Consider the following 27,746-nt stretch of genomic DNA (forward strand, 5'->3'; position numbering starts at 1 on the left):
GCTTGGATAATTTGAGATTAAAAATACAATGCATGTAAATATTGTTAAAGAGTACTTCCTGGCTATTAACCCATTAATTGTATACATCTGCAATAATCAGCTCAGGCAACATGCTCAAAGCTAACAAAATAACAACAGGATTACTTTGAAAACTCAATGTCAGGAACTTACTTTATGCTGGACAATTCTCAAAGCAAGTTCCTTGGCTTTAACTGTTGAGAAGATTCCCATGGGTTCCCCTTCAGATATTGCCCTTGTTATGTCCCTCAGCATCCTTCTAGGAAACACTATTTCTAAAATAAATAAAAAAATCATTAACCACTTAAAACATTTCAAGTATTACTATAAAGAATAAACACTTAAAGAACACTTAATGAGCATTACGTGAGTGTTCAAATTCAGTTAACCATAAACATTTCTACTAAAATAACAATATCTTCATTAAATAACTCTACTGACAAATAAAGGACTTTTATAGATTCCCATACCTCATTTCTCCTTTCATGGTATTAATTACCTCTACAGGAAAAAAGAAAAGTAGTGTTAACATACCCTTTCAGCCACAATTTAGAAACAGGCTTCTTATGTTGAAGTTGATGATAACAGAGATGTGTAATTTCAATAGGTTCTCCATGTCGAGTGATTAGGAGGCATTAACCTCACAAGCCAATTTCTCCTGGCGAGGTGCTACCTACTTGTTTTAGCAATAAATTATCAAGCTGCAAAATAAGAATGATATAGCCTAGTTAAAAGAAAAAGCTTTGCATGGGCATGTTCTTTACATTTCCATGGTTTTTTTTTTTCCCCACTGATAAAAGTCCTCATCACATGAATGGCTGCCTTTTGGTAACCACCCATTACGCACTAGCACCTATGCCAGACATTCAGTATGCCCTGGGCTGATCATCGCAGCCACCCTGCTGGACAAGTATTTTCCCCTAGAAAACCAAAGCTCGGCCAAGAGCAAGCACCTGTACAACTACCGTTTGAATCAGACTATAATTCAAACCCAGGAAGGCTTTACTCCACAACCAGTGACCTATCGTGGTCTCCACGGGAGTAAAACTCACGAGCTCAAGAAAATTTAAGATTTTTTTATTCCTTTGTATTTTTCTTTACACAATATCCTACCATTCAAATGCCTAAACTCAGATCACAATAGATTGCTATAGTTACATTTTAATTCCTGCCTTATAGTTCATTCCACAAAGGCATTTTGCCCTGTGCAGTTCTCTTTCTTTTTCTAGTCCCAAGTCATTGAGGGGAAAAAAAATACTTTTCGTCTGTAATATATTTCTAGCTCAGTTTCTTTCTAGTAGTGTGACTTTGATCAGCTCAGACGTTTGTCAGTTCACACACACCCTCATTTGTAGGCTGTTGCAGGACATAGGAAAAAGATGTTTAGAGTCAACAAGAAGCGCTTGTATGTTCTCTGTCTGAAACTTTTGCTCACTGCTTAGCTTTGTCTGTGTTCGCGCTGGGGGGGGTGTGTTTGCAGTTGGAGGGGGGATGTAGAGGGGGGTGTAAAGAAGGATATTCAGACTTCAAGGAGGAGGGTGGGAGGAGAGATTCTGAGAAACAGAAAGGAAGAAAGGAAAGAAAAGGGAATGGAAAGAGAGGGAGAGGAAATGAGAGAGGAAGGAGGGAGGACTGCTTTGTAGCTGCTAAGACTGCAGACAGAAATAGCACACAACCACCGTGAGCTGTGTGCGACTCAGAAACCAAGACCAAATTGTACTCACTTTTATTAATCAGTTGCTCAGAAAGAAGGAAATGACATCTGGTCCTGTCTTCTTCTACATCTTAATTTTGGGTAAATATTGTAAGTATGCTCAGCATTTAATTTTATATACCTTAATAATGTTGTATGAGCTAACCACAATTACAAATGTTTATTACTTACATTTATGCTTTTAATATAAAAATGTGTTTTTTTTCTGATAGAACTGTAATCTCACTTCAGATTTATTCTTAAGTCATTTCTGGTATTTATATTAGAAACTGGAATATATGGGCAGAGTCAGTAGTTAAACAAGATTAGCATGACATACAAACCTATGTTTCAGAACAACCAATTTGTTTAAGCAACAGATATTTTATAAATAGGTTGATAATATTTCAAGAGAAGCAGTCTTTAAAAGAGATCGTGTTCAAGTTAGATGCCCATTGAAATATTCTGGGAAAGTCTTTACATTTATTCCAGTTTATGTGTAATTTCAATGCTTCGTGGTCGCAGTCTTTGTGATTTGATATCATAGGTGTGCCTTCTCACTGAGACATGCATTCATAAAACTCCTTTTTTATTTAATAAGATCTCTCTCTGTTTTCTGAAAGAAAAACAAGGAAAAGCACAAAGCAATGAAAAGCATAAACCAGGAGCCCAAATGGGCATTTTTATTTATGTTATAATGACTATTTTTACTCTCTCTCTCTCTGATATATTTTTGAGAAAAAAAATTAATCAAGGGAGAGTCACTCTGCATTAAACTCTATTTAAATTATAGTAAGTAGAAATAAAATGTTTGCATTTCCTAGGTAATAAATGATGAGAAAGTCACAGCAAATCAAGAAAGAAAACTTTCTGAGTATCTTTAATACCTTAGGATGCTGGAAATGAATAAGCTTTAACAAATTTAGAATTCACATGCATGTTTACATTCCTCCATCTCTTAAAAGTCTGCAGAAGTCGGTTTTCACGAAGATACTCTATTGAGAATGTCTCCAAGTAAATTTTGATCCTAACTCTCCCAGTTCTGATGTCATGTCCTGCATGAAAGTGATTTTTTTTTCCCTTTCCTCTCTTGACCTCCAATATGCTTTGCTTTAATGGTCAAATGGGAGAGACAGCATCAAAACCGAGGAAACAATTCAGAATCCTGGAGAAACACTCTAGCTCCTAGCTTTCTCTGTCTCTAATCTTGATAACTGATATTTCATTTTTCATTCTAGTTTCACTGAATTAATTGACATACATCACTGTAGAAATTGAAGTCAAACAGAATGATGGTTTGATTTACATATATTGTGAAATGATTACACAATAGGTTCAGTTAAACATCCATCTTCTTATATAGATACAATAGAAAAGAGAAAAGAATAAAGGGGGGAAATTGTTTCCTTGTGATGAGAACTCATAGAATTTAATCTCTTAACAACTGTCCTATACATCACACAGCAGTGGGGGCTGCCATCATCATATTGGATATGACATCCCTAGCACTTATTTCCCTTATAACTGGAAGGTTGTACCTTTGGACCACCTTCCTTCGCTTCCCCCACCCTCCACCTCCCATTATTTCCAGTAACCACAAGTTTTATCTCTTTTTCCACGAGTTTATTTTGAGAATTTTCTTTTTTTTTTTTTTTGAAGATTCCACATATCAGTGAGATCATACAATATTTGTCTTTCTCTGAGTTATTTCATTTAGTGTAATGCCTTCAAGGTCCTTCCATGTGTCACAAACGGTAGAATTTTCTCGTTTTTTATCACTAAATAATATTCCCCTGTGAGAGTGTGTGTGTGTGTGTGTGTGTGTGTGTGTGTGCCACTACTTCTTTATTCCCTCATCCGCTGATGGACATGTAGCTTGTTTACATGCCTTGGCTGTTGTATATAATGCTGCTATGAATACTGGGGTGCGTATCTTAATGAGTTAGGGTTTTTCATTACCTTTGGATATATTCACAGAAGTGCAGTTGCTGGATCATATGGTAGTGCTATTTTTAATTTTTGAGGATCCTTCCATAGTGGCTATGCCAATTTGCAATTCCACCAACAGCATGCAAGGATTCCCTTTGCTCCACATCCATGCCAGTTTTCTTTTCTCTTGCCCTTTTAACAATATCCATTCTACAAGGTATGAGTTGGTATCTCATTGTGGTTTTGATTCACATTTTCCTAGTGTATGACTAGTGATGTTGAGCATTTTTTCATGTACCTATTGGCCCTGCTTATATCTTTTTTGGAGAAATATCTCTGCAGGTCCTTTGCCCATTTTTTGATTGGGTTATTTGGTTTCTTGCTATTAAGCTGTATGAGTTCTTGTTATGTTTTGGATATTAACCCCTTATCAGATATATGATTTGCAAATCTTTTTCCCATTCTGTATATTTTCTTTTAACTTTGCTGATGGTTTTCTTTGCTGTTCGGTATAGTCCTACTACTTGTTTATTTTTTAGTGTGTTGCTTTGCTTCAGGTACCATATCCAAAAAATCATTACCAAAATCCATACCAAAGAGCTTTGTTCCTATGTTTTCTCTCAGAAGTTTCATGGTTTCAATTCTTACATTTAAGTCCCATTACCCATTTTCTTAACTAGAGGTCCAAAAGCCAAATTGCAAACCACCACTAAAAATGGAATGTTTCTCATTATAATCCAAGCATTTAAGCTACCAGAGTTTTTAACACTTGTAGCCAAAACCTTCATAAATCAATAACATTTTACCATCTCCTACTACATTTCAATAAAATGAATAAATTAAATAAGCCAACGGTATACTTTCAAATTAGGCATTCTAACAGAATATGGAATTCTAATATGAGGAATTCAAGGATATGTAAGAGGTATTCAGGGCAGGTTGAAAAGCAACTCTAGCTGCTGTGTTTCCAGCCAATTCAGTTTAGAAAAAAAATAAAAAGAAGAAGAAGAAGAAAAGAAAAGGAAAAAATCCCTGTTTACATACTATCTTTTGTTCAAATAATTATTTTCATGGACAGAGAAGAAAAAGTAGATGATGATGATGATGATGATGATGTCAAAACACTCCAATTTTTTTAAAATTTAAGTTATCTTGTAATTTAAAAAAATATTTTTTGACAATGTAGTGTGACTACCTAAAGGTTTCAAGGTCTCATCCTTCCATGCCATCTGCAAAGGATGAAGGCATAAACATCTGATGCAGAATTTGGCAAGCAGGATTCCTGGCTACAGGGTGTCAACTGAGTGGGGGGTGGGGGGAAAGGGCATTTGGCAGGAACCTCCAAAATAGCAACCCACACCCATAATTCACCTCTTACTTTATCTCATGGTCCAGCTTTACCAAGAGAGGGTTTCCTATTCACAGATCAAAAGAAGTCAACAACCATATAAGGACAAAATCTTAAATCTTTATAACTATCTGTGGTGGTTAGGGTGTTTGTTTATTTTGTAATCCACTCTCCTGTTGCCTGGGAAAGGCAATGGGATCTCCTAGAAGACTTCTGGCCTAAGGTGCTTCTCAGTACCACCATGTACTGGTTGTAGGACTCACCCTCTTGAGCTTGTAAAATGACAATAAAATCATTCACCCTTAGTTTGCAAAATGGCAATAAAAATTTTTACCATATTCACATCCCAAAGCCCTTATGTTTGCTTCTTTATTACATTAAATTACCTCCTTGGATCTTTACAACAACTCTATTATGTAGATAAAATGAAGCACGTGAGGAAGGCAAGACCCAAGGACATTCAGTACCTTGTCACAAGACTCAAGCTAATAAATAATAGTAAGGCTCAAGATTTGAATGCTTTTAAAGTCTATACTCTTTCCCCTAGACCGTGAACATTCTGAGAGATAATGTGTATAAAGACTTAAGCAATTATTAGTTACCTTTTTAACCAAAAATACTTATCAAATGCCAGTTACCTTAATAAGCATTAGACTAAGGGGTGACTTCAGCATGATCCCTGCTCTGAGGGGTAGAGTGGAGAAGACAAAGTTACCTAGGATTACCAAACAGTGAGACAAGGGCAAAAATCTAGATGCAAAAAAAAAAAAAAAAAAAAAAATCTAGATGCACACATACAGAGGCAACATGAAGATTTGGAAAAGGTTTTCTTTCACTTTTGAGAATTTCTAATTCCTTGTAAATTCCTCTGTCTATAGTCTAGATAGCTATATTGTGCCACTGTTGATTTATTAGTTTCGATAATGTACCATGGTTATGTAAGAGTTTACTGTTAAGGGAAGCTTGGTAAGGTATATAGAGGACTCTCTGTATTGTTTTTACAACTTCTTGTGAGTCTATAATATTTCAAAATTAAAAGTTAAAGAACAATCTCCAAGAAGAATTGTATCTTAAGTCCTTATCAGTAAATGCTTTACTCATTACTTAAACAGTATCATTAAACAAAAACAATCTTTTTATTTTACACTTTGGATAGACAGGGAACAAATGAGGAAATAGCAAACAGAAGAGGCCCAAACATAAACTTGATCCACTTCAGTATTTTGCCAAGAACTGATCCAGCTGGGAAAGTCCTTACTTTTAGATTCCAAATGGATACTTCTTAGAAGACCATCTGAGGTTTTCCTTAGGTCTTACAACAGGCAGATCTTCTAATAATTTTTCTCTGACCATTAAGAAGGAGAAAGCAAGAGATTTTCCCAGAACAGACAATTACTATATGAAAAAAAAAGAATGCTGATCTATTTACCCACCTCCAAAAGAAGAGAGAATAAACTTTCCAATACATAGACTACAGACACATCCATTATTGCACCCTATATTTTTGAAGGTTACTAATAATTTCGAATTGTTCTTTCTTTGAATTTGGAATCATATTTTTAAGTTTCAAATAGAAAGAAAATTAACAAGTCTGTGCGAATATATCATCATCTGTAAAAAGGGAAACAAAGCACTACATTTGTGAACTAAATAGTTTTGCAAACATAATTTCACACATTAGGCAAACTTGTTAAACTGAAATGTGCTTGGAACTGGGTGTTCTATTTAGGTTCAGTTTTTTGTTTTGTTTTGTCTGAAAAACTATAAGCATTTATACCATTTTGATTTCAAGCACTATGATTGTGGTTATAGTTGTAGTTGTTATATTTACCATTTATTGAAAGCTTTCCACAGACCACGAATTATGTACTAAGTGCTTTATAAACATTATCTGATTTTATCCCTATAAAAACCCTACAAGAGATTCTCATTTTGCAAAAGAGGAAACAGAAAATGAGAAATATTAAGTAGCATGCCTGGCATCATTCCCTAGTAATTGTGGCAAAAGAGATTTCATTCCAAGCCAATCTCCTTGAAAAGCCTATGTTAGTAAAACATGAGTCAGTTCTAATATTTTCTCTAAGTATAAAATCTTAGAATTAAAAGGGTCCTTAACAGATCCTCTGATCTAGCCCACTGGCCTTGAGGCAAGGTAGACATTTCTCCATTGTAGAGATCAAGCAATAAAGAACTATTGACTGGCCCAAGGTCACGAACAGGTAAATCCAAATAAAAACAAAGCGTGTACAACTTGGGGTAAGGCCCTCCCCATCCCGGGGAAGTTCAAGAAATTCATGTCTAGTATTTATGGATCACCTCCTATGAGCTGATGCCATCTGCTCAGGTACATCTTTCAGTGTGCACCAACTGAAGAATTAGGATTCACATGTAAATAATTTGAAGGTATAGAATATTAAACTCAACCTGTATTGACCTGAGGATTTTTGCTTAGAAAAAGCAAGTGTTCTCAGCACTTGACCCAGAACTATACACATAGAAAGTACCAATAAATACTTGCCCGATTCCTATGGTAGCCTACCTCTCCCTCCTCCTGGGTATGTTCTCTCCCCATTATCCACAACCCCAGTAGCTCTGGGTCTTGTCTTGTACACAGGGATCTGATACTTTCCCATCCTCTTCAATTTTGCACTTTCACCCATCACCCTGATCAGAACAACCAAAAGCTTTATCCTTCTTTGGAGATAAACAGGGGCCAGCCAATCTCAGAGGTGAGGGAGGTAGAGTTTTTCAGTATTTTTCCATTTAATTTTGGAACTACCACTCTAGTTTGGGTGGGTTGGTTGGTTGGTTGGTTGGTTGGTTGGTTCAGTGTAGTCATGGAAAAGGTGTTGTTCTGAGGAAGACACCGGGAGAAACTGGTTTAACCTTTGGCTTTTTGACTTGTACCACACTAATGATTGTCCAGCATCTCCTTGAATGTTTCACAATATCCACCAGCTGCAACAAAAAGATCCTGGCATATGATACTGAGCAGGTTGATAGTCCTAGCGTGATTGCACCTTTTCTAAAAGGAGCCTGCAATGTGGTGGCTAAGAGGACAAACTTACTAGGCAAGGTCCTTGATTTTAATCCTTCCAGACTCTTATCAGCTGTGTAGCCTTAAGCAAGTTCTCCATGCCTCAGTTTCTTTATCCACAAAATGGTGTTAACATCTCCCAGGACTATGGGAGGATTAAATGAGATATATATATATGCCTGATAGAGTAATTCCTGAATAAATGGCCACCAAACTCCACATTTCTGCACATTTCTTGCCCGATTCCTATGGTAGCCTACCTCTCCCTCCTCCTGGGTATGTTCTGGGTATGTTTGCCATTAGATTGGTTTAAGGGCACACAATTTAACTTTGGAAACCAGGCTGCTAGTGTACTGAGTTGTTTAGATGTTTTGTTTCATAACAGGAAAAGGACCAAAAAATAAAGAAAAAGGACTTAAAAAAAAAAAAAAAAAAAACAGGGGCCAGCAAGTCATGAATATTTCAAATTGAGGTTTTATTGTCTATCACAACGATGCTAAAACTCAAGCTAAGGGGAAAAAAAGGATAATATAAAGTGAGTTCTTCTGTTCTGTTACTTGTTAGAAATTGAGATTTTCCTGGGGCACCTGGGTGGCTCAGTTAGTTAAGCAGCTGACTCTTGATTTCAGCTCAAGTCATGATCTCAGGATTGTGAGATCAAGCCCCATGTCGGGCTCCATGCTGGCCATGGAGCCTGCTTAAGATTCTCTCTCCTTCCCTCTTCTCTACCCATTCACTACCTCCCTCCTCCCATGCACACTTTATCTTTCTCTCTAAAAAAAGAAAGAGGGGTGCCTGAGTGGCTCACTCACTTAAGCATCGCGTTGGGCTCAGTTTATGATCCTAGGCTCCTAGGATCAAGCCCTCCATTGGTCTCCCTGCTCAGGGGGGAGCCTGCTTCTCCCTCTACCTCTGCTGCTCCCCCTGCTTGTGCTCTCTTTCTCTCTTTTGCTCTGCTCTCTCTTAAATACATAAATAAAATCTTTTAAAAGAAGAAAGAAATTGACATTTTCCTGTCAAACAGTTGTATTTTATCATAATTTGGCCATTCGATTTTTTTTTTGCCAAATTGATTCATTTCATAATTATTTCAATATTACCTGAATTAAGTGGGGTCACTTTATTTCTTAAATCTTCCATAATAACAAATATATCTTTTTTTAAATAATCGGTACTCACAAAAAAACCTCTGAGAATTATCCTTCGTGAGAAGGACTCTTGGGGCTTTTGCACTTGCTGCTCTAGACCATGTGGAGCCCTTGCTTCTGGCAGCTATACCAGCTCCTCTCTGCATGCTCTCTCCCCACCATTACTCCTCAACGTCTTCGTCGACCCCTCCGCCCATATTAGCCTTGGCACTCAAGTTCTCATTCCATAGTGAAGAACTACACAGTTCTCTGGCCTGAGTCCCTCTCTCCAAACTCAACTCCAGGTCCACCTTTTAGTCAAGGTGCTCAGTTGAACCAAACATCACGCATATGATTAGCTACAAAAAGGGACAGCAGATAATCTGATAATACTCTTTAACAGTAAGATTCACCCTTCTTAAAAGGCAGCTAAGAGTTAAAATACTTTTGTTTTGTTTTTGTTAGAGGATTGAATATGCACTTAAACAATGACATGCTCTAATTCATTGATTAAAACATCTAATTATGCCACTGTCGCCTGATCATCATTTTTCTGAACTCTTAACTATACATTTAAATAAAAGTAATGGTTTTTTTTTTCCTTTTTCCAGCATCTGAGTCTCCAGTGTTTTGCTACTTAGTTAGGTGGTTTCATCTTACGTCTCTCAGATACTTTTTTTATTTAAGTTTCATAGAATTAGGCTCTTGAGTTCAAGGGAAAATCAAAGCTTATGGAGTACAACACCCTCATTTTTTACCTAGGAAGCAACTGAGGTCATAGAGCTGTGTTCCCTTTTGTTGTCTGTTGTATTATTCTTCACTCGCTCTTAAAGATGGGCCTCCAACTTTCATATGTAAAGCAAGAAGGGCAGGAAATATCAGAAGGGTTAAACATCATCTTAAAATAGAACCTACCTTGAGGTTATTAAAATAAATGCATTATCCACCAAAATCCTCGCCTCAAAGATTAAGACTTTGCCAATACATTAAGCTTAGCATAATCATTATTCACACACCTGCCTCGTAGATAAACATTTTCAATCATTCTCACAACCAGGTAGACAATGGGCAGGGAGAGTAGGGTCTGATCATGCCTCTCCAAGTCCATGCTTGCATCAGGCCCAGAGGAACTTTAATGAAAGGGGCTTTCATAAATCTCAGAGTAGATTAAGATCCAGTGGACGTCTTCAGTATCTGTATTCCCTCTCCAGTCTATGCTCCTGTGCTATTCCTCAGACATCTAAATTGTCTTTAAAGATTTATTTATTGATTTTAGAGAAAGAAAGAGAGAGAGACAGCACACAAGTGGGGAGAAGGGCATAGGGAAAGGAAGACAAGCAGACTCCCTGTTGAGAGCAGAGCCCAACACAGGGCTGGATCTTGAACCTGAGATCATAATCTGAACTGAAACCAAGAGTCAGACACTTAACTAACTGAACCACGCGGGCGCCCCACAACTAAACCATCTTTAAAGATACAGCCCTTTCCATCACATGCCCTGCAGACACTGAATCTGGCCCTTGGGGCCATCCCTCTTCGATGGGAGAGAGCCTTTATGTGCCATAGGAAACAGGAGGCTGAGGATTGCTATACTGGTGTCCAGTGAAGCTACAGTGGAAAACTCTTTGTCAACATCTCAGGAGTCATTTGCAGACTATCAGAATCTTCCTGACACTTCTAGTTTCCGGAAAGATCCCTTCTTTTCACTAGGTACGCCCAAATAGCTTGGGCACCAAATACCTATATGCTTAACCTCTCCCATCACCTCTCCCCTCCCAAAAAAAATACCGTGCCTTGTCTTTCTGCTTGTGCTGAGGCTGGTGTCATAGAGAGGAGATACAGTCGAGACCATGTTCTTGTTGAAAACATCACCCTGGCTTGCTCTTTTCCTCCACACACTACCTCAGAACACACAATTTCCTGAGATGGAGCAACATGTTTTCCAACTTCACGGAGATTGAAGGGACACTTAGAGAAGCAATGCAATGCGTCTTCACTGTTGTGTGAAGCTACCCAAAGGCATTAAGAACTCGTGATTTAGTAGCAAATCAATCCCATGCTGGTAGTAAGCTATCTGCCACATGCCAGTCTGATTTCCTCTTTATCCTGTTGGTTGAGATAGTCTTTGCATTGAGATGAAGCGGGCATGGGAAGATTGAATGCGTCTCCCTGGCCACCTTCCCACCTCCTTCAGGCTTTGATCCTGCTCAGTGCTCAGTTTCTCCTCCTTTTCATCTCTCCTACCTACAGTCTGCTCAGTGCCAAGAGGAATCGTTTCCTTACCTGGCGTTTCCTTACCTGGCCTCCAAGAGGTCCAGATATTTGATTTCCAATTCTAATCAACCAATTCCTCCTCCCCCTCACCACCACCCGATTTCTCCCCTTTTCACCCTATCCATCACCTCTATTCCTCAGCCTCACCATACCTCTTGACAAATAACACACACCAAGAGACACTCTCGCCTCTCGGCCCCCAATCTTGCAACCAGAATTCTTATTTCTACTCACCTCTTATCCTTGAGACCCCCTCCTCATGAGTTAGGATGTTCATAGAGGATGGTTCCCTACTAAACACACTTTCTACACATTATATATGCACCCGTTTTATAGCTACCTGCATTCATGGACATTTTGGCTAATTTTTGCAACATTCAGTAAGATGATTCCAACATCTGATCCTCACAGTGTAAGGGAATCATCACCCTGAAGGTTCCTGTAGGTGGAGCCATTTAAATAAATCTTACTTTATAGATTTGAAATTGAAATGTTGGAGAATGCAACATGCTGATGGACATGAACTGACAAATTTTGAACAGAATTCATCAATGTACGTTCCTGGATCTACCAAGAGCATCATATAAGCTACCACATAAAGCTGTTTTGAAAGCTGTTACCCAGGTTCCTTGGCGCAGGTATAAGTTAGTGAAAATAAGTAAATTCTCCAGGTGTTTTGAGCTTCTGAGACAGAACACAACTGGCACTGCCATCACATTCACCCCCAAAACCTCTGATCCTTGTCTTCCCTTTTCAGCCTCTTCTCTCCTCACCCTGCTTGCCCTCAGCCTTTTGGTATTTTAATAGGCTTTTCCCAGAGCAGGCTAGAAATGTTTCAATGGTCAAAAAAATATGCCATTTTTACTTTCCTAGTTGTGGCTGATCTGTTGGAAACTGCAAAACTGCGCCATGGTTTATAAATGTTTCTACTTTCTCACGCATTTCCAACTTAGACAAGAAGACGTCATCAGTCAGGCTTTCTGTTAGATTCTCTTAACCTCCACTTAACCTCCCTCTTTGTGTTAAAATCAAGAGAGGTGGCTAGTTGAGCTAAGTTAGATTTAGATTTGTGTTTCTCCCCTTCTGCCTGCAGCCCTCACCCCTGATCTCGAGAGCTCACTGCCCAACAGTTTATGCTCCCTGGAAAGAGAGATTGTTGTTGTTTGTTGAAATTCAATAACTTTTGGCAACTGAGCCTTCATCCCCCATGTTGACCTGAAATAATGTAGCAAATCATTTGTCCATCAAATCCATTTTAATGGGAAAAAATCTATACAAATCTTTTTGCAGCGCTGCTGGCTCTCAGGCATCTCTTTCAAAGTTTCTACACTGGTAATATATAGCGGGTTCAATATTATTCTCATGGTCCATTACAGTCATTACCTAGGAGGAGCTGCACAAGGAAATTAAATAGACTTATTCCCTTCCCTTTAGGAGTTCACAATCTATGACAGCTTGATGTCGGTCTTATAAGGTAGATACTAACAGACACAGGCTAGAATTATTAACTTAAGATGCGAACAGATAGGTCAAGGCCAAACATTTTGTCATGATTAAATCCCCTTGACATTTTGCCTGTGGTACAGCTAATGAATACCTGAATAGGTAACTAAGGGGTGAATGCGGTACTGATCAAGAAGCACGAAAGTCAACGAGGCAGTGTGTTATGGAGGAATCAGAGGAAGAATGATGCAACGTCATCTGCAATAAAAAGAAATAGTGTTTGCAGATGGAGGGTAAGCTCTAAGAGATTAAGAATTCAGTGAAATCTCCCGGCAGTCTGTGATGAGGAGGCCGGATAAGGAACAAGCTGAGACATGTATGTGTTGGTGATGGTGTCAGTGTAACCTTTATAAAGCTATTATATGTGATCCGGTCTCAGAATGGGTTCACACTTAATGAAACTCATGTAGAACAAGGGCATTCACCTTCATTCATGCCTCTGAAAAGCTTTAAAGAATCATCCGTTGTACATGATCTACATGAGTCTCCTTGGAGTGCCATGCACTCTCTTCTCTATCTCTCTTCAATCTCCAAGAACTTTTGACTCTCTTCCCCAGATTTCTCTCTTTGATGCAGGACCACATGGACTCCCTCCTGCCTCCTTTCCCCCACCACTCAGCCCTCACTCCTCATGCACTCCTGATACAACATGCTCCTCTGCCACACAGTCTCCTTGGGCACAAAATTTGTTTTCTATTCTGACAACTTTTTTCAGGAAGATTCATTTCTCAGTTTCTGATGGGTTTTTTTTCCCTCTGAGGAAGTAGAGGGGAGGGGAGGGGCTCAAAGAAGGAGGTTAAAAGGCAATGCCAACATTATTGGTCATGAAATGTAAGGGTGCATGCAGGGAAAGGTGTAAACTTTACACACACACACACACACAAATACACACAGAGTAATAGTTTCATACCATCATTAATATTAAGTGTATCAAAACCAGATATAGGATATAATATACAAATTTTCATTTTTAGGCCACTGATCTCAGATGTGCAAAGGTGAAATTTTATTTCTGTGACTAAACTCAGAGTTTATGACTCCTACAAAAAAAGGACAGATGTTTAAATTTGCTAATTCAAAGTAGCTTTGTTTAAAAATCGGCAAATTTATCTTTAAAATACAATCTTGGGATGTCCGGGTGGCTCAGCAGTTGAGCATCTGCCTTCAGCTCAGGGTGTGATCCCAGGATCCAGGATTGAGTCCCACATTGGGCTCCCTATGGGGAGCCTGCTTCTCCCTCTGCCTGTGCCTTTGCCTCTCTCCATGTCTCTCATGAATAAATAAATCAATCTTTAAAAAAAATAAAATAAATAAAATACAATCTTTTTTAAAAAAAGATTTTATTTATTTATGAGAGACATGGAGAGAGAGGCAGAGACACAAGCAGAGGGAGAAGCAGGCTCCATACGGGAAGCCCGATGTGGGACTCCATCCCAGAACCCTAGGATCATGCCCTGGGCCAAAGGCAGGTGTTAAACCGCTGAGCCACCCAAGGATCCCCTCAAAATACAATCTGAATCCCTTAAGAATGCTTACCCATTCCGCCCACCCATTTACGCCTTCTGCCCAGTAGCATGTAGGTTCAGAGACAGCTTCTGAGACATGGAAGTGGTGGGCAGGTGGAGAGATGTACATCTACAGTAACTACCAGCTCCATGTGAGGTTCAGCTCCTCTGTCGGATGTTGGCATCAGCATCACCAAGCATTCAAACACTTCCATGTTCTCCAGCTACCAGGGCCAGATAATCCACATGCTTCTCACCTGGCAACAACGCCTCTCTGCATTGACCATCTGCTCATAGCCAGCCTTCTCAGGAGAGGAAAGTCTCAAATGTCCTTCACCTGTCAGGAGCCCAGGGAGATTTCAGGCTGACTCAGCTTCTGCTCTAGCTAACCTCTCTGCCACAGGTCCCCAGTCCCCTCGCATCATACAGGGCATATGGCTTCTGCGAGAGACTTGCCCTTCCCTTGAGCTGTGCATTAGGATTTGGGGCAAGAATCACCTGTTTGGTCAATCCCCCAGGCTCTGTCAGTGATTTCTACCTCCCCTCTTCCCTAAAGGAGTTTTAGATTCCAAGTTCACAGGGTGCTTCAACCACACATTTTGTTCCCACTGAGTTCAAGAAAATTGCTTTGAGGGTATCACCCATGCTTACCCACCACTGTAGGTTGGGGAAACACTCAGTGCTCTGAGCCCTTCAATATTTGAGCTTGATAGTCAAAACCAAGATGATAGACAAAAAATTAATAAAAAGAAAAAATATGCTGCCTCAAGTATCTGGTTTTTGCAGTTGAAAGCCATGACTTTTAAGCTTTGAAACTCAGGCAAGAATTTGACTATTCCAGAAAAGCCCTTCTGTGCTCTACCTTCCTTGAGCAATAAAGTACAACCCAACATCCTATATTAGTGGCAGAAGGGTAAAAAATGAGTAACTAAGAAAGAGGAATATTTGGATATGCAATCAAAGCATGAAGCATTCAGTAGGCAGGAATTATATACACAAAGCCATAGTAATTTGAAAACTAATTATAAGCCATATTTTGGTAAAATGGGAACTTTTGAGAATTGGCAAAATATTTAATATCAAATATTTATCTGGATTTCCCAATAATAATAAATGGATACAAGTGAATATACATGTCTATTCTCACTTTTGAGAAAATTCTAAAGGAAAATCATAATATTCACAACTTAAATAATGGTGGATAGAGTTATTCACTTTATCAAAGGGATATGTTCATTTGGTTATTTGCTTGTTTTTTAAGTTACATGAAAATGTACCCATTCTACCTGGATCCTAACCCAAATATCACGACTATAATCCTATAGTCCATAGTCCTATAGTACGATTTCCTCCTATTCTTTCAGTCTGTTGCCCAAATTGGTTCCTCTTATTCCACTTACACCTATGCTTTGCATAATTTTTATTTTTAATCCCTTTTCCCTACATTCTACTATATGCTTTCTTTTCCTGTTCTAAACGACACCAATCACAGTATTATGGATGAAAACACCATAATATAAAAGTGTTATATGAATTGTGTAAAATCCCAAATCATTGTGTTTACCTATTAACTTTCTTCCACAAATTTTTTCAAACAGAATATGTGAAGCAATAGAGTTTGTGATCAACATTAGGTAGGAACAAAGGGTAGTCTGACATTATGCGCTCATCTACCAGAAGCTGTGCTATCACAAATGCTCTTCTCCAGTCAGTTCCCAGGAACATACACTACTTTTAAACTTATTCTGGGCAAACTGCTGCAAATGTTTAATATATATTACAATGTGCTATATTCTATGTAGTTAGATACACAAAATGTGCTAGACCAAAGTTACCATATTCTGATCGTTGACAGGAATTATTTATCTTGCTGAAGTTGTATTAGAGTCAGTTACATTATTGAAGGTCGGGCTGAAGATAAACACTCAAAGGTATTGTCTAATTAAATACTCACATAAACCCTGGAGGGGAGATGTGTTCTCACCTCTCCACATGAGGGACTGTCTCAGATTTAGGAATTTGCTAAGATCACTGGTCTTAAGTGCTTGATTTAGAATTTGAACTCAAGTTTATCTGATACTAAGTCTGAGTTCTTTCCACTCATACAAACATCAAAATCATGATACATAATTACTGGATATTATCTCTCATTTTTTATAGAACAAATATTTTTACTCCCAATTACAGATGAGCAGACTCATCAATCAAGTTGAACTCAATTCAGATCTGCCACTTACTGTTTCCTAGGGGAAAAGAAGGCACTTCTAGAGTGTGGGCAAGGCCACAGAGACAGGAAAGGGCATGGAAGGATTAGGAAATAATGAGAAGTTGGGATGGTTTAAGGATAAGGCTGAAGCAAAATCTTGGAGATAAAGTTAGAAAGGATGATTAGAACTAGATTATGAAGTCTTTGTAAGCCACACTCAAGAATGGACTTTGGGCTATAGTACCTAACTGACTGCAGTAGAAGTTCTGTACAGAATAATATAGAGATTTCTTGTTCAAGAAATTACTCTGATAACTTACCAAAAACAGTCTAGAATGTGAGATGCTGAAAACAATTCCTAAAGGAAGTATCTGCTGAACTCAAGTCACTAGAGAAGTAGAGGCTATGAACAAGAAGTAGAGGCTATGCTGGTTTTTACAGTTTTCATAGGACCTTAATACATTTTTAACATATTTTCTCCCTGGCTAGGACCTATAAAATACACAAAATATGTGTTGAATACAAGACAAAGTTTTAGTCTACTATCCAGAATGCAATGTGACTGGCTTTTTTTGACACTGCACTCCATAAACATCCAGCAATTCTCCCTACTTCTAATTTCCGGAAGAGTCTTTTGATCTACTCTATGCCTGAATTTACATGATTCCTATTTCTCTTGTGTTATTTTCTGTTTTCTTTAATTGCATGATGCTTTTGGATCCAATCTGAGAATAAGGCAAAAGATAAAACATAATAGGAAACCTTGTTAACAAATGTGCATACAATAATAGACAATAGGTGGACAACCTGATTATTTGAATCAAATGGAAGGTACTATCTAGAAGACAATCTCTGCTCCTTAATCAATAAGTAACTTTGCAACACAAAGCTGTTACTGAGAAAGTGTCAGTAAACAAACTTAAGGGTTTTTACTCAGCAACTCACAATACCTAATTAGTAACCTCACAATAGTGGAAAAACAGTATAGATGTGAATAATGTAAAATACTGTGCTCATAGGGCAAAGGCATAATATCTATAAGATAAAATTTTATTCTTTGTTTTAATATGTTCATGTTTTAATCAATAGTACTACTTGAGGGTCACCTGGGTGGCTCAGTGGTTGGGTCAGCCTTTGGCTCCGGGTTTGATCCCAGGGTCCTGCGATCGAGTCCCACATCAGGTGCCTCACTGGGAGCCTGCTTCTCCCTCTGCCTATGTCTCTCCCTCTCTCTATGTCTCTCATGAATAAATAAATAAAATCTCTAAAAAAAAAATAGCACTACTCGTGGTAAGCTTTAAGCACAAGTGTATAGACATTACTTAATTTCTTGGAGTTTCCTTGATGAAGGTCACAGTAAGAATGGGATGAAATGGTGCTGAAAGTTTAGGGCACATTACTAATCATGCATCAGAGATGGCCTCAACCCTCAGCACATTTCTAGTCTCCCTAAAAATAGCAGATCCATGCTATTTACAAAAGTAGCTTGCCCAGAACATCTTCAAAATAAGAGTATATTATATTATTTCTGCAAGTATTATTTCTACAAGCACCGAACAAAGGAGATACGTGAGTGAGTTGGCCGGTTAGCTCAACTAGTTAGATCATGGTGCTAAGAGGGACACGTAACTAAAAATGGGCTCCTTTTGCAAATATTGTAAACATTCTGTAAAAGCCATTACTAACAGCTGCTGTGACCAGAAATGTTATAACCACTAGTCACAGAAAACTAAAAAAAGTTTCAATACATTTATGAGAATACAAGAGATTCGCTTTCAGCTGGACAAATCCTTTCATTGGATAAATTACTTTCTGGTATAAACTAAATGCATATTTGGAAGCTATATTAACTCTTAAAAATAACGCAGTCAGAAGACCATATACATTCTGGAGTTAGACTATCAGTGTACTACAAAGGGTTTACGGTGGTGAGCTGAAAGGAGGCCACACATATAGAATGCACAAAGTTTTGTTTATTGTTTTCCTAGAAAGTATAAATTCCATGCCAATTTGTCAATTTATGATTTGGATTTTTGTTCACTTGATTAATGCAGATGTGTATTCTAGATTCTAAATCTAAAATCCAACCTCAACCTGTCTTTTGGATTTTTACTATCATTTGATGACAGACTATAGCTGTGGTAAATACACCACTAGCGATACTGAAGAGCTAGTCCTAATTCCAAATATTTCTCTTTGCATCTCTTTGTTCCCTTAATTTTCTATTCCTTCCATCCTTTCCTCTCTTTGCCAAAAACAACAACAACAATGCAAACCAACTAAGTTTCATTTGTCTAGTGTTCCATAAACAAAAACTATGATCCCTAGAATTGCTGTAAGTCTGGTAAAAGGGCTAATGTCCTTTGAGGAAACAAAGATTTGGTGGCTACACTAGAATCAGGCCCAGGATACGTTTGGGGGGATATTAATAGAAATTGAGTCCTAACCAGCTGAAGCCAGAGTCTGAAAGAAAGGCCACAGAGATCCTCACAGCACCACAATTTTAAAACACTATTCCAAATGTTCCATATACATAGATAATTATTCATTCTCCCTTTGTTTTGGCTAATATATATTTTTTAAAGATTTTATTCATTTATTTGACAGCATAAACACAGGGAGCAGGAAAAGGAGAAGCAGGCTCCCCGCAAGCAGGGAGCAGGATGCAGGGCTCCCAGGACCCCAGAATCATGACCTGAGCCAAAGGAAGATGCTTAACTAACTGAGCCACCCAGGAGCCCCTAATATTTTTTTGAGTTCCTACAATATGCCTAGCATCAGTACAGGCATCAAAAGTCCATGGTGGACAAAACAAGAAGGATACCCTGCCTACGGGAATTTGCATTCTGGGGGCGATATTAAAAAACAAAAAGATAAACTAATAAATAAAATGTTATTGATAGTAATAAGTGTTGTGAAGAAGAAGGAGGGAAAACAAAACAAAACAACAATGTAATAGGATAGAAACTAGCAAGGAATGTGGACTTAAGACAGAATGATCCCAGTTTCAGTAAGGCAGGGATATTTATGCTGAAACCTGAATAATGAGCAATAGTCAGCCATGAGCCAGAGGAAGAACAATCCAGGCATCCAGGTTGCTAGAAGAGCTAATTCAAAGACTCCAAAGTAGGAACAAACAACCCTTCCAGAGGACAGTCAAAATGCCTGAAATTGAGTGAAGCAGGAAAAATGGAAAAGAAACCAATAGAGATGGCTCGCTCATGTAAGGTCAAAGGGGAGGGTAGAGAGTTTGGATTTTTATCCTAAGAACAATGGGATGACATTATAAATTTTGAAAGAGGATATTTTTGTGATGTGATTTATTTTTGAAAGACCCCTTTGGCTGCTGTATGCAGAACAGGTTAAAAGAGAAGCAGGAAATCCAAGTGAGAAATAACTGTAGCAAAGAAAAGACAGTGGCGGACCCTATGAGGAAAGAAAGAAACCGAGATGAGGAGACATTGGCACATTCAGGGTAGCTGTGAAGAGAAAGTCACCAGCCCTTGCTAAAGGATCACAGCTGAGAGGTGAGGGGAAAAGAGAAAGAGAATCCATTTTTTTTTAAGATTTTATTTATTTATTTGACACACAGAGAGCGTGCACAAGCAGGGGGAGCAGCAGACAGAGGGAGAGGGAGAGGGAGGAGCAGACTCCCCACCAAGCAGGGAGCCTAATGCAGGCTTGACCCCAGGGTCCTGGCATCATGACCTGAGCCAAAGGCAGATGTTTAACCAACTGAGTCACCCAGGTGCCCTGAGAAAGAGAATCCTAAAAGGTGAGAGAAGGCAAAAGGAATTGTAAGGATCCAAGAGAAGCTAACGGAATTTTCTTTTAAAAGAGAGAAGAACACATAGGAAAATGTCCCTGTAAAGCACAGATCCTCTACTTAATAATTCAGTTCTGGAGGAATGACGCTTTCCCTCACCTGCCCAGATGAGTGTCCAACCCACTTATTGGTCCAATGAGCCGGGTACAGGTGGGCAGGTCAGCAGGCAGCCACTGAGATGGAGCCCAGCTGGCAGCAGTCCTACTAGAGTAGGACCAAAGAAGAGAAGACGAATCCTTCCTCACTGCTTAACCTGGTGACCTGAATTAGTAACCATCTCCCAGTACAGGCTTCAGCTTAATTTGAGATGGCAACATGGACAGAATCGGCAGTCGGGCAGTCCCCGACACAGAAAAGCACCCCTCGAGAACTGTGTTCATTAGAAATCAATCATGAAAGGTTTGAGGACGGGGGTGCCCTACAAAAGACTAAGGAGAGTTTTAACTAATTCTTGATAGATATCAAGAAGAATAGAAAGGGATAAGCGATATCTACTTGGTATCACAGAGGGTCTTAGCCTCAAAGTGGGCTGCCTGTGACTCTTAGCATCTCAGCCAACATTCAGCCCATGATGCTCACAATTTCATGGATCGATGATTGAATGGATGGGATGGATCCTATTAAATATATTCTCAGCCAAGTTGTTAGTTACAATAGGAATAATCTGGAAATTAAAAACAATGGATTCAGGAAGACGGGAAATTCGCACATAGTTCACGTGACTTCTGTGAAGGGCAGTGAGGGACGCCTTCATATCCATTAGCTTCATCTAATCATACCAAAAAGCCTGGAAGGGGGATTTACTAATCCCCGTGTTCTAGAAGACGAAACTGAGAAGTTATGAAACCTGCACAAAGTCCACAATGGCACAACTGGGAGCTTCCAAGAAGAACTCTCCCCACCCGGCCGCAGCCACACTTAGCCTAGGCCGTGAACACGCAGTACCCCCGTGGGGGGCAGGTCTTGAGGACTGCCGTTGGCTGAGGTTGTGGTAAGCCTGAGAGAAGGCACAAGGGGGAAAATACAGTATTCAGATTTGAATAAGCCTCCTTGATCTTCCTGCATAGTAAGTGGTTATATGGAAAAGCATTAAAATTAAGGCCATGACAAATGTTATTAACCAAATTGTAGCCACCATGGGGATCCTGAAAAGGAAGCAGTGGTCACTTAACCTGTAGCCTGCAGACATGCAGTCAGTCAGCAGTGAGTGGTGCCGGGAAGAGCCCTGTAATGATATTCAGAGTCCTGCTTATTGTATTTCTCCCTCAGAGGTAATATCCCCAGAGCGTACCTTGAGACATCTATGTCGCATCCCATTAAACCTTGTCCAACTCTCAGTCTATAAATAGGCCTTCGAAATTGTCCTTTGGGTTAAAGATGAGGGGGAAAACCAGAGACTCCAAGGCACAAACACTGGTGATATGGAATGACATACCTCGTAAATCCTATGTCTGGCATTCAAAGTTTTGTGTCTCACACCCATAATACTCAGAAAGCTTAATGCTTATATCCATGACACACACCCACACACCCAGACACACAGATACATGGTGTCGAGGTGATTTCACATTTATTCAAAAATGATGTGGGTACGTGCCCAAATAGCAGGCAGAGGGGAGGTTAAAGAGTCTTCAAATAATAAAAAATTTTAAAGCTGGGAACTCAAAGAAGCTTTTCAGCCACAGGAAGTTTAAAAGATTAAGATATTTACCAAGCTTTTTAAATTTTCATTTCGAAGAATTTTAAACGCACAAAAAGATGACAAAAGTAGTGAACCAACACCCCATACCTTTAGCCTGGATTCACTCATTGTTAACATCTTCCCACACTTGCTTTCTATCTCTCATCAAACACACAGGCAGGTTTTTCCTGCTGAATGATTGAGGAGTAAGTTGCAGGCATCATGATGCCTTGACTCCTACCAAATACTTCAGGCTGTATCTTCTAAGAATTACGTTACCTTAGCCTCATACAACGATTAAATTCAGAAAAATCTAACATTGATAAAATCAGACTATATAACATAAAGTCCATATTCATATTTCATCAATTATCTTAACTGTGACCTTTATAGAAAGAAAATATTTTTTTTCTAATCCAGGCTCCAATCCAGGATCACACCTTGCATTCAGCAGCCACAGCTCTGTAGTCTCCTTTAATCTGAAGACAATGACGTGAGTTTTGAAGAATGTTGCTCTGTAGAACATTCCTCAGTTTGGGTTGGTCTGATTCAAGGGTACACTTTTATATATACCTAAAATAATACCTTTCGCAAACACAAGACTGTTACAAAAGTTACCATAGAATATACCAGAGGGAAGCTACCTGCCATGGGCTCATCGCTGTTAAAGTGTCTCCTCGTATTACATCATTTTATCTTTAAAATAGGGCTTACAGAACTCCCATATCACACTTGTTCTTTTCATGGTTTTCCACCAATTTTCAAACAAAAACATCATACTTATCTATCCCGATTAACTTTCAAAGTCATTTCTCTCTCTCTCTCTCTCACTCTCTCTCCCTTTTTTTTAAGATTGTATTTATTTATTTGAGAGAGAGAGAGCATGAGCAGGAGGGAGGGGTAGAGAGAGAAGCAGGCTCTCCACTGAGCAGAAAGCCAGAAGCAGGGCTCCCTCCCAGGATCCTGGGATCATGACCTGAGCCCAAGGCAGATGCTTAACCCACTGGGCCACCCAGGCGCCCTTCAAAGTCAGTTCTGAGGCATTAATCAAAACCCACACTTGGCCTTCGCCTGTCGGCAATGATTTTCATTTTCCTAGGTTCCCTTACCTCTATACATTTACGGTTGTACCCCCCTCTGGGGTAGGCAGTCCCTATCAGTATTTTCATCAATCCCCTCTGTCTCAGAAATGCATTCTAAGTGCTGCAAAGAAAAAGACCAAGCAACAGTGGCTTAAACAAGTGAGTCTTTATTCTTCTCACATGAACACCACCCAGAAGTAAGTGCTTGCTGGCACTGGATCACCTTGTCCAGCCATACCTTTAGGATCCTAAGCTCGCTCTTTCACTCCACCATCTTTTGTGCATTTGTTATTGTGTTAAACGCTGATCTCCTAATGTATGCCAAGACGGCTACTGTAGCACCAGAATTAAGTCCACGTTCAAAGCAGGAAGAAAGGAAAGACTGACACAAAACTCCATCTTTCCCCTTTAATCAGGAAAGCAATAGCTCTTCCAGAAATTCCCCAAGAAGACTTCTACTTCTTAGATACCACTGGCAGGAATTTGGTCACATAGGCTGCCTAACAGCCAAGGCAGCAGGGCACACGGGGAATAGGAGTATCATTATTGTTGAGGCTGGTCTCATTTTCCAGTACAGAACACATTGTCACCAGAAAAAAAAAAAAAAAGAAGGATTCCATTATGAAAGGAAAGGGGGAAGGAGATAATGAGCAGGCAACTAGAAATTCCTCTATCTCCTCCCAATCACTATTTAAATGTATCCATTCTCTATTTCTCAGCTTCATTCTGTTTCTTCCCAATTTTTCCTCATTTATCTTCTCTTCCTAGTACTTTCCCTTGAAAAATGAACTTTCAAACATTTTTTGTTAACATTTTATCTTCCACCCAGAATCAAATAGTATTACCCCACACTTATACTGTCTCCTCTCTTGACATGTGAGGAAAACTGAAATCCAGCAAGATGAATTTACTTACCCAAATTTGCCCATCAATTTATTTTTTTATTTTATTTATTTATTCATGAAAGACAGAGAGAGAAAGAGAGGCAGAGACACAGGCAGAGGGAGAAGCAGGCTCCATGCAGGGAGCCGGATGTGGGACTTGATCCCGGGTCTCCAGGATCTGGCCCTGGGCTGAAGGCAGCACTAAACCGCTGAGCCCCCCGGGCTGCCCTGCCCATCAATTTAGAGGCATACCCAAGAATAAAACATAACTCTGCTGAACATCAGAATTGATACTAAATATCAGAATAAATGGTGCATATTTGTCCACGTTGTTCTATTGGGTTCCTCTTGCCCATACCTTGGCCATTTAAATAGAAAGTTCTCCACGAGAATTCATCAATTCAATTGTTTATTTCTGGAAACTTCTCTGAGAGGAACGATCATGAGAATTGTATTTTCACCTTTTTAAATTCTTTATTTATTCTCTAAATATGAAGGAAGGAGAAACCTTCCTTCATATTTAGAAGAAGTCATTGTCTTCACTGGAAATCCTAATGAGTCTGAATTTATAAAGCTGCCATTTCTAATACATTTGCCAAGAGACAACAGGAAATTGTCTACTTAGATGCATTACATTTGTCTTTGACCTTGTGAGGAAATATCTTAGAACCTCCAGGGTGACAAACATAAGATATCCTGTCGAAGCAGTATTTCATCCTTACACTGGAAAGATTCCAAAAGAGAGACAGAATAGAAGTCAAAGAGGAAGTCGGTCAGAAGGTATAACTGATGTTGGTCATGAAGGGTCATAAGCCAAAAAAATGAAGGCTGAAATATGAATGATTTTTCAGGGGCTCACCAGCAGGTCAATATGGGGAAGTGAGTTGAGGCACCGTGTTAAGAACACATGCTCTGAAGTGGATCGGACCTGAGCCTGAATCAGTTCCGTCACTTACCAGTTCTGCGACCCCCCTCAACGAACTCCTCTATGCCTTACCTTCTAAACTGTAAAGTCATGATGCTGTTAATAATTATTTCACGGGATTGTTATGAGGATAAAATGAAGCAAGGCATGTGAAGTGCTTAGCCTAGGCCTCACATAGTGTAAGTGCTGAGAAACACGAAAGAAAGAACAGCCAATCAGCAAAAGTTTCAAGTAATGGATTCCTGGGTTTAAAAAAGTAGGTTATGGTGAGTTGGGACCTCTTTGACTGTAAGGCTAAAGGTGTAACCAAAAGGAAATCACTAAAAATTTACTACCTGGACATGATATGATATGAACTGGAATCAGTTGAGATAGTAGGAATGGAAATAAGGTGCTGAATGGAAGAACTATTAAGAAATACAACTGCCCTTGATTTAGAATCTCTATTTCTTGGCTGCGCTACTAGAGTGATCAATAAAACTGACGGCTGCCGTACCAGGGAGTAGGAATAAAATGTGACGGTTGGAAAGTCGAGAAAACAGTTTTGTCATGATTTGAGAAATATGCTAGAAATGAACAAATAGAGAATTCAAAAACCTTGGCTACTTTATGTGTTGGGAAATAGGTGCATCCATTCAATAAATTCTTACTGAACGCTTATTAAGCCAGAATGCTAAGCCCTAAGAACTGTTTGTAATAACATCTCTCCCAACTGATGATCACTTACTCTAGAACCCCCAAAATTTTGATCCTTAAAAGCCATCGAAGGACAAAAGAAGAGGAAAGAAATTTTGTTCTTTTCAAGCCCTTGTTCACAGCGCATTTGCTCATTCTTTACACACAAGTTTACTGTGTCTGAGCATCTTCATTTGTAGCTACAGTCAGTTCAAGTAAAAAAAGTTAGAAATGGTAATTAGAGGACTAAGCCTAGAGAGGAAAACAAACTAATGGTGGGTGAAGTGGCAGCTGATGAAGATTTGTGGAGAAAAACTGTACAAAGTACAGGAGTCTGTGGTCAAATTTATAGGACACAAATCCCCTCAAAAGACCCTCAAGATATCTTTGGGCTGTTCAACATGATAACCCAAATTCACAGAGGGAGATTAAGATCATATTCAATAGCTTTCCGAAACTTCAGAGGTTTCAGAAAAAATTATATCACAGACACCAGTATAGAACATTTTTGACAAGTTTTGCTAAAAGGGGAAGACAAAAAATGAGAATGGCACTGGCATGGGAAATGGGATCATGAAAATTTTTTTTCTCTTGTTTTGTTTTTAAGAAGGGAGACATAACAGCACATTTTCAGGCTGTTGAGAATAAGCCAGGAAAGAGGTAAAAAGTCGATGACGCTTGGGGAGAAGGAGGAACCACTGGAATGTGTCCTGAGTAGGGGAAAGGAGGTGGTACCTGCAGCTCAAGAGGGAGGGTCGACTTGAGGCAAAAGCAAAGAAGGCTTATCCGAAACAAGGGCAGAGGAGAGAGGGGGGAGAGGCAGTGGGGAACAGTGGGGCTCCTCTGAGCAGCATTAACAGCTCCCCAATGTTCACATCCTATTATGAAATGGATCATGTGCTTTTTCCTGCCCAATTTAGCCCCAGGTCCAAGAGAAACAGAACTGGACAGAACCGAAGCTACAGCTTCCCCATAAAAGTAAACGTGGAAGCAACACATCTTACATGTCGCAATTCAACAATAGCCAGATTCGCGAATCTCAACTCCTCTATTCCTAGAGCTACTACTTATTCCTTCAATGAAGGTTTTCCAGATGCTTCCCAGGAATAGCCCATCACTGAGCATGCACAATAAACCAAGCAGCTCTTTCCCAGCAGGGGCCAGACAAGCTAATCCTACATGCTTGCCTACGGAGTTACCTTCTTCCAGAAAGGATTTGCGTAGTAGCAGCTTGGTAGCCTTTGAGTAGATTAAGGTCAGAATTCATCCCAGTGATTCTGTAATTCTGGAAAGAACCCATTTAAAATATATTTTGAACTCCACGGTGCTTGATTTCAATCTGTTTTTAAAAATACACACACACACACACACACACAATAGAATATGCCACTTTTTTAAATGTGGCTCTAACTCTACAATTTAGACACACATAATACAGAGATAGTAAAACTCTTTTTAGGAACTTAGGGGCAGAATCATGGAACTTCATTTCTCAATAAATGAAATTAACCCAATGCCCACTCCTGCATATAGCAGAAAACTCAATGTGCCTCCAGGTAATCCAATCACTTCTGTTTTCTTCCTACCTTTTCCCCTTCAATATCCTTTGGGTTAATATCTTGCCAATTTCAAGCTCGCCACCTCCTATGTCTCCTCTCCAGAAGTGCTCTAAAGTGGGCCATGCTTTTGGTGTCATCTAGACTCTGGTGGGAGGGGCATCTGCTCTCGGTCCTTATGGCCACTGCTGGATCATTCACACAGGAACCCGCACCACCCAGGCTTAGTTCCTGTTTCTCTGTCCCTGTCATATCTGCTGTGGAGACATCTGCTCCCTGACACTGTCCTGAAGGCTGCTTCTCCCAGGTCCGGCCACATCTTCCTCCTCCCCCTCGTGAGACCTCTCCCATTCGGCTAGCTCACTCCTGGCTACTTCTGTCCTCCCTGGGGAGGGCTGTAAGGTTCCAGACACACTTCCATTCCGGTCCTGGATTTCATAAAATAAGAGAGTGTAAAAAAGGAGCCCTCGGGTCTCT

General features: G+C 39.5%; 1 protein-coding gene and 1 long non-coding RNA gene across 5 annotated transcripts in view; one reads left to right on the forward strand and one right to left on the reverse strand.

Moving 5' to 3' along the window:
- Positions 1 to 27,426, reverse strand: LOC140603155 (uncharacterized). The gene is made up of 4 exons (XR_012006209.1): positions 27,300 to 27,426; positions 26,913 to 26,998; positions 553 to 719; positions 1 to 293 (listed from the first exon to the last, which is right to left on the reverse strand). It is a non-coding gene; the product is annotated as an uncharacterized lncRNA (long non-coding RNA).
- RXFP1 (relaxin family peptide receptor 1) overlaps positions 1,545 to 27,746 on the forward strand; it is a 97,850-nt gene continuing 71,648 nt past the window's right edge. For all 4 annotated transcript variants that reach the window (XM_072773773.1, XM_072773774.1, XM_072773776.1 and 1 more), the window contains exon 1: positions 1,545 to 1,822. In XM_072773773.1, the coding sequence (XP_072629874.1) occupies positions 1,774 to 1,822 (49 nt within the window). In that variant the 5' untranslated portion in view covers positions 1,545 to 1,773. The remainder of the gene's footprint in view (positions 1,823 to 27,746) is intronic.

Source organism: Canis lupus, chromosome 13, assembly GCF_048164855.1.
Source record: "Canis lupus baileyi chromosome 13, mCanLup2.hap1, whole genome shotgun sequence".
Taxonomy (NCBI): Eukaryota; Metazoa; Chordata; class Mammalia; order Carnivora; family Canidae; genus Canis; species Canis lupus.